The sequence below is a fragment of the Lagenorhynchus albirostris genome, chromosome 20, assembly GCF_949774975.1.
Source record: "Lagenorhynchus albirostris chromosome 20, mLagAlb1.1, whole genome shotgun sequence".
Lineage (NCBI taxonomy): Eukaryota > Metazoa > Chordata > Mammalia > Artiodactyla > Delphinidae > Lagenorhynchus > Lagenorhynchus albirostris.
The window spans coordinates 50,543,184-50,557,860 of record NC_083114.1 but is presented as its reverse complement, the minus strand read 5'-3'; the positions used below and the strand labels follow the sequence as shown (position 1 = coordinate 50,557,860).

Genomic DNA, 14,677 nt, shown 5'->3' with positions numbered 1-14,677 from the left:
CAACTAAAGATCCCAGGTGCCGCAACTAAGACCCGGCACAGCCAAATCAAAAAATAAATATTAAAAGCATAGTTCTTGTGTTTTTAGAGATATGTACTGAAACATTTACAGATAAAACTGGTTGACATCTGGAATCTTCCCTTACTGATAATCTCGGGCAGGGTAGTTGGGGGAGTGGGTGCAGGAAGAGAAGAAAGACTGTGGTTTCATTGTGGACGATGCAAGATGGTTGCAGGGCTCTGCTTTCATGTGTGAGTGTGTGTGTGTGAGTGTGTGTGTGTGTGTGTGTGTGTGTGTGTGTGTGTGTGTGTGTGTGTGTGTGTGTGTGTGTGTGTGTGTGTGTGTGTGTGTGTGTGTGTGTGTGTGTGTGTGTGTGTGTGAAGTGCTCCGTAACAGAAAGGGAGAAGTATGTGCTGAATGAAGGGGCCCCGTCCTGCCTCTTGGCCAGTTTGAGAAACCATATTCCCCGTCGTCTGCCCCACTCTCTGCCACATCCCACCTAGGCCTCTAAGTGCCCAGGCCTGCTTCTCAGGGGATAAACCAACCCGCACCCTCCCGTGTTCCTAATCTAGAAAGCGGCAGCTCGGAGTGTCGGACACGATCACACAGAGATAGCCAGCGCTCTCGTTGATAATACTGTTTATTGTCCACGGACCCGAGCGGTCACTCGAGAATGACACAAGGCATCGGAGACATGCGCTGTCTGCTTGTCGACTTTCAACAACTCTCACGTGTTCCCAGCACAGGAAGGTCTCAGACTTCATATTCCAGCAAAATCACATTGCCCCAAAAGTAAAAAAAAAAAAAACAAACAAAAAAATCCAAACAAAAACGAACAAGATCAACAAAGCTTTAAATTACGGCGGCAAGTCCGATATTTCTTAATACTTATCAAGCCAAGATTTGGAAATAACTACAATGTAAACTTTATTTTAAATATTTTGAGTTGCTTGCAGAAGTATAGAGGGAGGAAAGAGCAGTGCTTAGAACATAACATATAAATTAAACAATGCTGAATGCAGCCTTCTTAAACTATATATATACGGCAACTATTTACCCTTGAGGGTATCTGAGTGGCTTCTCTCGGCCACCACCAGGTACTTCATCTTGACTTTTTTTTTTCTGCTCAGCACGGCTACAAGACGGATGTGCGTAGACTGAATATAAAGGCCATCTTTTAGAACCAACCTACTCAAGGATTCTTTGCCTCGTAATAATTGGAACTGGAGAACAAAAGATGGGAGACGGAAAATCAACGATACTCAAGGAACTGAAGAAAAGGTCTGAAGGAATCACCATCATAGGCTAGCTACCGCGCCATTTCCACTCTGGGTCCACTGCTCCCACGATGCAGAAACCTTTGAAAAAAAAAGGTGCGAGTCTAACCCCTACCAAGGGTAATAAAAAATACAGCACAGGAATGATTACAACTGATGTCAGAAACAAACCAACACATTTAAAAAAATCAGCAGAAACAGGAGTAAATGTTACATATGATAACACCGTACAGGAAGCAGACGGGGGTGGGGTGTTATACTCATTGGAGGGTCTGGTGTTCTCGTATATACTGAAATCACAAGGACTGGTCCATTATGACATCTTACAAACTTTCTATCACTGTACAGCATGAAGACGCCCTTGGAGCGGGCCGGATTCCTGGAGAGTCCCCTAGTCTGCCCTAGAAAGGGAGTCATCAAAATCTGTGCTGACCAGGTCCCGGGTAGGCATGGGGGCTGCATGCCACTGGTGGGGGAGGTCAGGAGTCTTACAGGTGCTTTGGGGTCACCGCAGAATAGAGCAGGCTTAGAAGATGACTTTGGAAGAATTCTGCAGAAGGACCACTCCCAGGCTGACAGACTTCAGTTTCACTGTGTGTGTTTGCATATAGCGTGCATGATAAACTCAGAACAGTTTATCTTTAGAACACAAGTGGGAAGAAAAAGGAGATTATCTTTACTGTTGCTGAGAAATTTCTGCCTCTGCTAACTCCCAGTTTACTGGCATCAGGAAACCACCTTTAGGGAACAGATAGGTTCCCTAGTTCCCTATGAACTTTCTTAACCGAGAGATCTTCGTAATACAAGAAATATAAGCAGAGGTGGGTACACTTGTAATTTGGGTTCACATATTCTCTAAAAATTCATCTTTAGAAGAATGTCTCTTAAAGCTGGCCACAGAGTCCTGGAGGCCCAGAAAGCAATGAGAATTCTACTGACGCCACCTCCCTCCCAAATCCGTCCTTCCCTGGGGAGGACTTCATTCTACGCTGCGTTAACTTCACTCTCGGGAACCCCCGCATGGCACAGTGACAGTCAGTCTTTGAGGGAGGTCATACTCTAAACCTCTGGCACCTGCTTGGGGGCCTCTGAGGCGTGTTGGGGGACAGAGCGGGACCCAGCTTTTGATGTCCTCAGGATGTGCAGACGGCACAGCCAGCTCATGCCACCAGCCACACACAACCCCTCGCCAAGCAAATTCGCGCCCCTCCACCTAGATGCCGGAGGCCAGAAAGAGAAAGAGGGAGCAAGGGGCCTCAGCAGCTCAGTAAGGAACTACAAGGGCAGCCAAGCCCCGCCCCCGCAAATGTCTGCCCCAGGGCAGAACGTGGCAGGTTCCGCCAAGGGCTGGGGTGTGTGTTGGGGGCCAGGGATGGGAATCAAAGGACTTGGCTGGAGCTGAAGCTCCTTGTCCCTGCATCGCTACAAGGTCTGGGAGGGAGGCTCCCGATGGAATTCTGCAGATTAATACAATTAACTGGGGCTCCATTAAGAGCAAGCCACCGGTCCAGGGCTGCTCCCAGACACACAGAAGTCACAGGTACTGGGAGTCCGTGGTGGGCATGGGGGAGTCTGCGGGGGTACAGGGCACTTACAAGGGGCAGGGGCTGCCACCCCAGGGCCAGAGGTGGAAAGCTGCAGGAACTGAGGGACACGCCCCCCAAGAGGGAAGGGACCTGGTAGGCCTGCTACACAGTCTGGCAACGACCCTCAAAAGTTTCTGCAAAATGCACACTTCCAGGCTCTGCCCTGATCAGGCTAGGGGACCCTTAAGTCGCTGCCTGCTCAGCGTTTGTGACAGTGCCAAGGCTGGGCATGGGAGGGCAGCCCGAGCGTCCTGCCCCTGCCCGCGCTCAAGGATGGGAGACCGAGTTGCGCAGTGTCCAGGCTGGCGGGTGGGGTATGGGACCCACCTCTGCCTCCAGACCCACAACGATGTTGAAAAGGAAAACGGGGGTGGGGAGGAGAATCACACTAATTTAGACCCACTTGGATGACTGTTTTATTCATGCTGTTTCCAGGAAGGGATGTCGGAGCTGGACCAGTCTGAACTCTTGGAGGCTTTCAATTGGCCACAGGGGTGCTGGTGGCCTGCTTACGGGTCCTCGATGTCCAGAAACTCCTGCTTGGGGGGTGCCGCTCCACGGTACCACGCACAGGAGCCGTCGCTTCTCTTGATGCAGGCGAAAAACTTGGCCTGGTGCCCGTTGATGCTCTTCTCCGTGACCCAGTCCATCCAGAGGCACTCATCCGGAGAGGAGATGTAGCACGGGATCATGGGGCAGCGCGTGATCTAGGAAGGGGGACGCAGAGGTGGATTCAGTCAGGGACCAAGGCCACTCACGGGGGCACCTCCAGAACCTGGCAATGCACCTGGCGAAGGTGCTCAAGGGCAGTTTGCAGAATGAATGACCAAGTGAGTGCACCAGGAAGGGAGGGAGCTGGGACTGGAGTCCAGCCCGCTCCATCAGTAGCCTTTCCTGAGCCCCATACTCTCCAAATGGTAGTAGGCAGCCTGCCCAAGGCGGGACAGTACACAGTCTCTGCACCCCCAGCAACTGTGAATGCTCCTCCACTTTGGGCCATCTGGTCTACCTTCTCTGAGCATAACAAACTGGCTTCAGCTCAGCCCTGCCCTCCTGGGAGTATAACAATAATAACAATAAAGGGTCTTGAATCTACTGGATAGGTTCAAATCAAATTAAAAGGACGTTGTCTTGCTCCCAAGCACCCATGGGTTTAGAGGGGATCGGCAAGCAGCATTTTGGCAAAAGAACCTGAGTTCACAGGAAGGTGAACACCTTCAGGCCAAGCAAGGAAAAACGAGGAACTCGCTTCTTAACTTCATGTTGGGCACAGAGGAGTTCGCTGGACCTACGTGTAGCTGTAGGTCGGAATTCACGTTCTGAACGAGCTAAGGACAGGAGGGCCCATCTACCAGGATGGGCAGGAGGGCGGCACAAGCAGCGCCAACCGGCAGAGGCCAATCCCCGCAGCCTCACACAGGGCTGCGCTGGGCCAGCATCTTCGGGACCCAGACTCGCATCCTGTGCTGGGGCTGGGGGAGGGGCAGTGCTGATGTGTTAGCAGACAACAGGATGGGAGCCCGCGGGCCGTGGAGGAGATCTCACCTTCTACGGCTGCTTCTAAGCATTAGCGCCGCTGTAACTGTGTTTGGTGCAACCTCTGGGCCGCTTTTAAGAAGAGGGGCTGGGGCTTCAGCACACAGACCCCACATTTACACGGACCCACGCATGGAAATGGCTGGTATGTTGGCAAGAGCATAGCACCTGGGACACTCTTTCACAAGGCACACAATTCTCTGCCCTTGTACATTTGTAGAAAGATACTCCTAGGACCATGTTCTCCCCACGAAACTCCTCCTCCTAGAAGGCTTCCTTCCTAGAAGCCACAGGCCACATGGTCAGATTCCCCTCACCTCCCAAATGTCCCTGGCTGGACATCCTCACTTGTGGGTAGGCCACACCTCCCCAGAGCCCTGGCCTAAGTTGGGACCCCAAGGACTGAGAGGCCCAGGAAAGCCAGGGATCAAATCCCAGCAGTCCACCCACCTGGAGGAGGTGGTGGTGAGGCGGAGCGTGGGAGGAGGTAGTGGCGGCTTACCTTGCACTCACAGCCCATCTGGTACCTGTGGTTCAGGCTCTTCTTCTGGGTGGTGCTCAGGGTGTCCCAGGGCACGATGAAGTCGCAGAGGGTGATGTGCATCTTGCCGTTCCCCTCGGCCTTTCCTGAGTAGACAGGGGTCACCAAGCTCAGGAGGAGTCCTGGGTTCTCATCCTCCTCCTGCATTTGGATGTGGCTTGGGCATAGGGAGGGTCAGTTCTGACAGTACCGTGTGCTGTGGGCTCAGTTGTGTCCCCTCCGAAATTCAGATGTTGAAGCCCTTACCCCTAGCACGTCAGGATGTGACTGAATTAGGAAAGAAGGCCTTTCAAGAATTGATTAAAATGAGGTCGTTAGGGTGAATCCTAATCCAATAGGACTGGTGCCCTTATAAGAGGAAGAGATTAGACACAGACAGACAAAGAGGGACGACCATGTGGGGACACAGGGAGAAAAGTGGCCATCCACAAGCCACAGAGAGAGGCCTCAGAAGAAACCAACCCTGCCAACATCTTGATCTTGGACTTCCAGACTCCAGAATTGTGAGAAAATAAATTTCTGTTGTTTAACCAGTCTGTGGTTTTTGTTATAGCAACCCGAGCACACTCATACACTGTGGAATATTTATTCTGAGTATAAAGAGAATGCAAGCTCACTGTAGAAAACTTAGAAAAGGTAGGAAATAATTTTTTTAAAAAATTTATTTATTTATTTATGGCTGTGTTGGGTCTTCGTTGCTGTGCACGGGCTTTCTTCACTGTGGTGCGCAGGCTCCTCGTTGTGGTGGCTTCTCTTGTTGCAGAGCACAGGCTCTAGGCACACAGGCTTCAGTAGTTGCAGCACGCAGGCTCAGTAGTTGTGTCTCACGGGCTCTAGAGCGCAGGCTCTGTAGTTGTGGCATGCGGGCTTAGTTGCTCCACGGCATGTGGGATCTTCCCGGACCAGGGCTCGAACCCGTGTCCCCTGCACTGGCAGGTGGATTCTTAACCATTGCGCCACCAGGGAAGTCCAGTAGGAAATAATTTTTAAAAACTTCTCTCTTTTCATTACCTAGAGCTAAATTTTGATGCATTTCTTTCCAATATTCTTTTATGCACACGTATTCACACACACAAGATCATGTTGTACGTAGATTGTATTGTTTCCTGGTTTCTTTCCACCAAATATTTATTCCTAAGCATTTCCTCCATTTGATGTTGAACTTGTAATTCTGGGTTGTTCCCTTATGAACGGTAAAAATAGAATTTTATAAAATCAGAAATCTGCCCTGAATTCCTTTTATTGGGGATGATGAGACGCTGTGGTACCTTAGGCTCCTGACTCAGCCCTCTTCCTCCTTTTGTGAAGAGTTCTCATTGGTGACAGCCCGGGCATTAGCTGAGCAGGAGAAAAAGACGAGCCAGTGTATTCTGGTGACTGACAGAACCTAACGAGGGCCAGGGAGGTCGTCTAAAATCTTGTCCCTCCTGCTACAATGGCACCTTGTCAAGAGGCACAGATACCCAGTGATGACACCAGAGCCTGGCAGAGAGCGACACGCGATCCCCTCAGAGGCAGAGAGGAGCCCCGGGCTGCACCCTGAGCACCTTGGCTTGACAAAGCTGCAGTGCATCCGACTTAATGATCTCAGGCATAGCCCTGGCCACGGACAATCTGCTAATAGAAACATAGCTCAGCGAAGCACTGATGCAGCTTGTCGTCAACCGCGCCCTGTCGGGAGGAAGTGAAACAGAAATCTATTGCCAGGGGAAAGATGAGATGGGCTGCCTGAGGCTGCGAGCGGCACCAGTGACATCCTTTGCCACCTGCCCATCCTTTGCTGGGCAGGTGGCAGGAAGCAGTCCCCAGGTATGAATTCTCATGCTCTTACCTCTTCTTTAAACACGCCTCTTACCTTCAGGAGCTCTATTTTTCTTTGTATCTGTTTAGAGTTGTATGACATTCCAGGTAAAGAAACGTATCAAGGAGCAGAATGACTGCTGCAGCATTCATTCTGATCCTAATAACTAAAAAAATATACGTCTGGGTGGCCTTAAACTTCAAAAATAGCTATTTTTTTTTCTAGGCCTGTAGCTACTTTCTATGAGTTCAGAAAAGATGAGGAGCAAAATGGACAGATGGCAAGTAACTCCTTCCCACAGCCTGGTTTCTTCTGGCATTTACTACCTTGCCCAGGCTGGTCATTCATCAGAGGCAGGCTGAGTTCTCAGTCTGGTCTCTCCCTCCAGACTTCCGGAGCAACTTCCACTGTGTCAGGTGACGGGCACCAATATCCCACTTCACATCGTTCTTTGCCTTTCTTACGTATCTTGTTCCTTAACCAGCTCATAAACACGAAGGGTAAGGGTTGTGTCTTAATCCTTTTTTATCCATAGTTCCTTGCACATAGTAATGGCTCAATAAAAGTCTGCTGACGATGGCGTGGGTATCTGTTCTAACAATGTGCTTCATTACCTTTTTCTTGCTGTCTTCCTCTTTAATCTTTTCACCACCAATTCAAACTTCCACAGAGGGCATAGAGATGAAATGGAAATTGTATAGTTTCATTGGTCCCAGTTACTGGGCTCACATAAGCTTTAACTGTCACGTGTAAACGGTGTAGCATCTCAGAATGTTAAAAGGCGACCCCTTTCAGTAGAGGGAATTAAGACTTGGTTGGGCACGTGAGCATCTGTCTGCCTTGGAAAAAAAGCAAAGTCTTTCTTGGCTACAGAAAAACAGGAATTAATTAAAATTTGTAACTGAGGGTTGTATGTTTATTTTTCCTTCCGGAGGAGAGGACTGTAGAAGAAAATTACAGGGCCGATTCCATAACAGTTCCTGAACACAAGCGTCTCACGGAGCCAACTCAACATGTGAAGTTGAGTCATCAGCCCAGGAGGAGGTGGGCTGCCCCAGGCTATGTGGTCACTCCTGGGGCTGCAGCCAGCGCTGGCTGAGTGGTTTACTGTGCCCTGTGATTCTTGGTTAGCCCATTCCGACTCCAGGAAAACAAGATCTAGAGTCTGTTCTTTAGAAATTAAACAGATTTGTTCCAGAGCTGTCTCGCTGAGCCAGGGAAGGAAGTCAGATTAGAGAGGTCCCTCTGTAATGGGGTGAGTCAGCCGCCAGTGGAAGTGCCTTTTATTAATCTTATGTTCCATGGCCAGTTAGGGAACTAAAATGTGTCCCATGTCACTTGCTTGCTTCCAATACTAAATGTGAGGTAGTCAAGATGATAGGCACACAGTCACCACATGAATTCCTCTTCAAGTGTTTTTAATTTTGATTATAAGTGGAGCTACAATTTGGATGGTTTCATGTGTAGCAAGCTTCTGAAATGTGTGTGGCAATTACTTGTATAACTGTCTTCTCATTCAGCCTGGGGACAATTGAAAGGGCCTGTGGTAGGAGCAGCACAGGTCACATACATGTTACATGTTAAATAGCACATATGAACGGCTGAGCTTCCACGTGGGAAAAATATCAATGTTATCACGAGTGACTTGAAATTGTGAGCCTTTCTGCATTTGACTCATGATGCTCCCTTTGGACATGAAGTCCTTCCCTTTCAGAAAAGGGTCTGAGCACAACTGATTTTCCCTCCACGTCCCCCAAAAGAAAGAAAAGCAACCACCAGGAAAACAATCACCACGCGGCCACCACGTGGACCTCCACTCTTGTCCTGGACCCACCTGCTAAGCAGCCCTGCGGTTTCCTTGCACTCTCGGAGTAAACGGAACGGGGCAGGACCCAAGCCCCACGCTCCACGGAGACACTGCTGGGGCTCCTGACTGCTGGACATAAGCCATCTCCCCATCCTGCCCCAGGATCCGGCCAAAGGGCCCCATGGTCTGGACCACCCATCTCGTGGAATAAAGGGTGGTGCCCCGCTCCTCAGAATCTCGGGGCAAGAGGCAGGTCTGACTGACTGAGAAGGGCCCCAGGAGATGAAATAATGTCCAGAGGCTACTGACCTCGAGGGAGGTGACCAACCACGGCTGCTGGGGCTCAGCTCTCCTGAGCGTGTGCAGACTAGCTATTTGGCACCTCTGGAACAAAAGGTCTGCCTTGACCCAGAGGAGGGCAGGTTCTCAGTCCTGGCTGCACACTGGACTCTCCTAGGGAGCTTTACAAATGCGATGCCGGGGCCCCACCCCTGGAGATTCTGCTTGAATTGGTCTGGGGTGTCGCCTGGGCATCAGGATTTTTGCAAACTCCCTGTGGAATTCCAAGAAGCAGTGCATGTGGAGGACTGCTGGGTTAGGCGTTGGGGCAGAGAGACTTCTAAACCTGGACCAATGATGGAAGAAGCAGAGTGTAACGGACCCAGGGGTCAGGCGGACCAGGGTCTAAATTCCGGCTGCACCATTGCACCACTCCCCGGCACTGTGACGCTGTCAGGCGTGTGCTGAGAAACGCCTGACCAGCAGCTCTCCTGGGAGGAAAAGCTCTGGTGTGTAGCGTTTGCCCTAATTCTGTGGTGTAAATACTCCCCCTCTGGCCAATTTCAAGCTGCCACCATGACATCAACCGAAGTTTAACAATCGGCTTGAAAGTGAAAGTGGGTTCAGGCACACACCACGGGACCTGGGAACACGGCTCCAGCCTCTACTCCTCAGTTTTCCTCATCTGTAAAATGGGGATAATAGGGGGTAGTGAGGATTAAATGGAACCCACATGGAAAGCATTTGGAGAACGTCAGTGCCAGGAAAAGGGCACTCCTATTTCTATTAACAGGGAGCTGGTGAAGCCTGATGTAGAGGCCTTTAAGACAGAGCCTCAGCGTGGGTAAGGATTCAGCTGGGCATGTCTGGAAGCAGGTCCTAGCCCACACTGAGGTCGCTTTTCCACCAGGAGCCGCCCACGACAGGATGCAGGCTCTCCCTCCTTGAATAAGGGCTTCGGCAGCTCTGCAGTTTGGCCAGACAGCCCTTAGAGGGCAGTGTGGAGACTCAGCAGGATGGCTGAGGCTCTCATTTTAAAGGGTGTTAGAGACAAGGACAAAAAAAGGACACAGAAAATCAGAAGCCTTTGATTGGCTGGGGCAATAAGGTCCCTGAACCAGGTGTGTCTCCGCCAGTGCCATTTCCTGTGCTACTGTGATGTCACAGGCAGGTTGTCAGCTCTCTGCATTGTGATTTTTGTCCTCATCCGCTTCTCTCCATTTGATATGATCTTTCCTACTGTAAAAACAGTAGATACTGCAAATGTGAAATGGTGCAGCTGTTTTGTAAAACAGTCTGTCAGTTCCTCAAATGGTGAAACACAGCGTCACCGTAGGTCCTGCAGTTCCACTCCTAAGTATCTACCCAAGAGAAATGAAAACACACGTCCAGGCAAAAACTTGCACACACATGTTCAGAGCAGCATTGCTCATAATAGACAAAAGGCAGAAACAACCCCAGTGAAATGCTGAATGGATAGGAGAAATGCTGAATGGGTAGTACATCCATCCAGTGGAATATTATTCAGTCATAAAAAGGAGTGAAGTGCTGATACGTGTTACAACATGAACAAAACATTAAAAACTTTAAAAAACATTATGCTGAAAGAAGCCAGACACAAAGGACCATATGTTACATGATTCCATTCATAAGAAAGTCCAGAGTAAAGAAATCTACAAAGAAAGATTAGTGGTTGCTGCGAGCTGGGGTCAGGGGAGAGTGGGAGTTAGGAAGGTAATAGCTAAAAGGTATAGGGTTTCTTTTTGACTGTGCTGAAGGTTGCACACCTCTGTAAATACACCCAGACCCTTGAATTATACACTTTAAATGGGTGAATTGTATGCTGTGTGAATTATATCTCAATAAAGATGTTAAAAAATAATAGGTGCTCAAAATAAAACATTTAGGAAGTTCAGAAGGGCCTATAAGGGAAGGAAAAAAATCTCCCATTATCCCCAAGGAGAGAGACAAAATTCTTGAGGTATTGACAAAGAAACTCACGGAAGCAGGTGCTGGATGTGAGCATTTTGTGGAAGGGAGGGAGGTACTTGTCCAAGGAGAGATCCCAGAAGCCTCCTTGGCCCAACTGCACCTCCCTCCCTGCAGCACCGCCCTTGCACGGCCAAGGTCAGTACCTTCTCCCGACACTACATCTTCTGGGTCCTGGCACCTGCTAGGGTCTCTGCCTCTTTGTAACTTTTAAGCATTCACTCACTAATCACATTTCCCCACGTGTGAAACTTATCTTACTTTCTTTAACTTCTTCTCCTGTCCCCCCACGGGTGGGAACATGGGCTTCCTGACAGCAGGGCCCCAGGATCTCTCTTCCTGAACCTCCTGCCACGCCGAGCACAGAGCTAGGCACCTAGGGGCACCCGCTAAACATGTGTTGAAATGTGTGAATAACCGGGACGGAAGAAAATCCCCCAAATCATGGAGATTTGGATTTGGAATTCATTTTATGATTAAATTGGGATTTGGGGAACAAAATAGGATGTCGGTCTAGGGGAGGTGTCCTGTCTCTTCTTTTTTCTTAAGTTTGTGATCTGACTCCTACTTTCCCTAGAAGAGGGCAGTGAGGTTCCTTGGCTGACCCAGACAGCACCGGCCAGTATAGGGGCCACCAGCTGCAGACGGCCGTTCACATTTACATTTAAATCAACTGCAATGAAGTAAAATGAAAGCCCCAGCCCCTCAGTTGCACGAGCCGCAGCTCAAGCGCTCAGCAGCCGTGTGTGGTTCGTGGCGGCCATACCGGACAGCACGGGCATACAGCATTTATGGCATCACTGGAGGTTCTGTTAGACCGGGGTGGGGGGTCTCAACTCGGGGTGATTCTGCCCCTGCCCTGGGAACATCTGGTGATGTCAGAGACCCCACGACTGGGGGGAGGATGTTACAGCAATCAGTGGGTAGAAGCCAGGGATGTAGCTAAATGTCCTACATGCATAGGAAAAGCCCCCCAACAAAGAATGATCTGGCCTCAAATGTCAATAGCGCTGATTCTGAGGACACCTGCTCTGGACTCTGGGGGGAAGCCTAGGTGGGTGGGCAGAGGAGGCAGTAGAAAGAAGTAAAGGGAAATCATTTTATGTAAGAATAAAAGAGTATAATTTTTAAAAGAGATGCAATGATAAACAAAATGTGGTCTATCCATACAACAGAGTATTATTCAGCCTTAAAAAAGGAGGAAATTCTGACATTTGCTGCAACATGGCTGACCCCTGAGAACATTATGCTCAGTGAAATCAGCCCATCACAAAAGGGCGAACGCTCTAGGATTCCACTTTTATGAGGTCCCTAGAGGAGTCAGATTCACCGAGACAGAAAGCAGAACGGAGATTGCCAGGGCTGGGGCGAGGGGGGCGTTTAACAGGCATGGAGTTTCAGTCTGGGAAGATGAAGGTTCTGGAGATGGATGGTGGCGATGGTTGTACAACAATGTGAACGTGCTTCACGCCACTGAACTGTACACCTAAGAATGGCTAAAATGGTCAATTTCATGTTATATGTATTTTATCACAGTAAAAAAAGAGGGATACGACGAACAAAGCAGCAGGTGAGTAGAGAGCGTAATAATATCAAGAGATTTAAAATGAGGTTTCAACTCTCCTTCCCCGCCTCCTGTCCGGGCTTGAGCACTTCCAGCATCTCACCTCTTTGCGTGCACCTGACCTCAAATTCCCTATGAATACCGGTTTACTTTGTTCCTTCCCCTCAAGTCACATTGGTTCCACTAGTCTAACAAGGGGAATGTCTAGGACAGGAGAAAATTCACTAATTCTCTGACGGGAATTAGGCAGGGAATCCCCGAGACTTCTGAATAGCACTGTGTGTATCGTCAGGGCTCTGTTCCACTTTGAGCCGCCCTGCCTCCCCACCTCTGGACGGTCCCTAGGCACGTTCCATGCCCATATCCACATACACACCTGCAATGAGATACTCCTTCTTTCCTCCAATGTCCAGCGAGACCCCGCACACTGCGGAGGAGGGGGCCGTGTAGATAAACTCTATGTCCTTGTCAGGTCCCTTGAACATCTGGAAAGAGGAGGATGAGAAATGTAAACGAATTGGGCGGCACGGCCACGTTCCCATCCCGAACACGGCGGGGCGCCCCGACATGCACCCGTGGTACTGCCAACATGGAAAAGGGGATGGAGATGTACCAGTAAGACAGATCAGAAGACGACCATTCCTAATGCACGGGATTCCCTGGAGACACTGATTTACTTCTTAGTGTGGCAGTTGTCACCAGGCTGGGCATGAGACTGTCATCCAGAAGGACCCACCTCAGATAACACACCTGCTCTCCCTACCACCTGTGAGGTCATCTCAGCATACCTGGGGAGGGGCTTATGTATCTCCAGGTGATTCTGACACATCACGGAGTATCACCACTTCGTGTATTTCCAGGAATTTTACGCACTGGCTACTTGACGGGGACCAGAGTGGAGAGGCGCCTCTCAATTAGGACGTAACTCCTTGGGCAAGTGGAGTTTGACTTTTCAACTTGTGATTTTCTTACAGCCTCTTGGGAACAGACCTGCTGCCCAGGTGAAGGGGTGCATTGTTCCAGTGCCTGGGCAGGAATTGAGAAAGCCACAGCCAGGGAGCTCCTGCGGCCCCATCGGGGACAGGGACAGGCGGTGGCCTGAGTATGGACTGAGAACTGCCCTCCACGCCAGTTTTGGGGGTGCAGGCTGCTGGAAGCCGGGTGAGCGGGGGTGGGGGTAATGGAAAGGGGAGCGCACGCATGCACCAGGACCACACAACAGAGGAGCCTAAACACGGCTGTAGATCACAGACACGCGGGCTCCACGATTCCACACGAACTGCATCAGGACTCGCGCTGTGGCTAAACCGAGATTAATAGCGTTGTTTGGTTTTGGGGGGAAGAGTTTCAACAAGCAAACTCAAATGGAACAGGGTCATCCCAATGTCACGACGAACCCGCTTTGCAAGAGCTACACCCCAACTCATGCCAAGAAAGGTTATCAATGACGTCTGTCACCAAAGGGCTGAAAGTGCTTCCTTGCTGTCAACACCTGCCTTTTCACGACCCCTCAATGAGGCGTGAGAGCAGAGATAACTGTCCTTCCCGCTTCATAAATAGAGATGTAGGCACTGGGTCACCTCTTTAAATGACATAGGCACAATGATTAAGCATTTCTTTGACCTTCTGGTAACATTTATGTTCTATTTTTTATTTTTGTAACAAAATTAAATATGGATGGCCACAACTACTACCCAGGTTGAAACGCTGTTCCTCCAGCTGGAGCCTAGAATCTTCTTCCCTCTTGTAGACCAAGTTAGTTATTGTCAACATCAGCACTGGTCCTGTCTTCCCAACCTCCCCGCCATGTCCTCCCCTCTCTCCCTCCCTCCCAAATATGGGCTCCTTGCCACATGACCTCGAACACAACCACCATTCTGAAAACCTAACAAATGCCACCACCTCCTCGGTCTGCAGCCCCCAGTGCCTCCCGTCCCTCCCCTCCCCTGGCGAAGCATCTTCTCCGTCACCGGCCAGGCTGCCATGTCCATTTCCTTCTCAACTCCCCTCTCTCAGGAAGTTGTCCCAGCACACCTGTCCACAGGAGTCCTCCTCTGTCCAAATCCCCCCTCCTCTTAGAGCATAAAGCTAACCCGGTGAGACTAGAGTCCACCCGCAGTTTGGGGGAATCAGGTCACCTGCTCTCACATTGGTCGTGGGCTCCCAGAGGCGACAGCCAAGTTCCCACTGCCTCTGAACCTGCCATGGAGAGGTGAAGAGGCACTCACAGAACGTTCCACAGATGCTGTGAACTTGGTAACTTAAGGCTGAGGCTCACGAAGATGATGCATTTCTGA

General features: G+C 50.0%; 1 protein-coding gene across 2 annotated transcripts in view; it reads right to left on the bottom strand.

Annotated features, from left to right (window-relative positions):
• Positions 1–622: 622 nt before the first annotated feature.
• TIMP2 (TIMP metallopeptidase inhibitor 2) overlaps positions 623–14,677 on the bottom strand; it is a 51,401-nt gene continuing 37,346 nt past the window's right edge. For both annotated transcript variants that reach the window (XM_060133100.1, XM_060133101.1), the window contains exons 3-5: positions 12,757–12,865; positions 4,902–5,026; positions 623–3,570 (exon numbers count right to left, since the gene is read on the bottom strand). In XM_060133100.1, the coding sequence (XP_059989083.1) occupies positions 3,373–3,570; positions 4,902–5,026; positions 12,757–12,865 (432 nt within the window). In that variant the 3' untranslated portion in view covers positions 623–3,372. The remainder of the gene's footprint in view (positions 3,571–4,901; positions 5,027–12,756; positions 12,866–14,677) is intronic.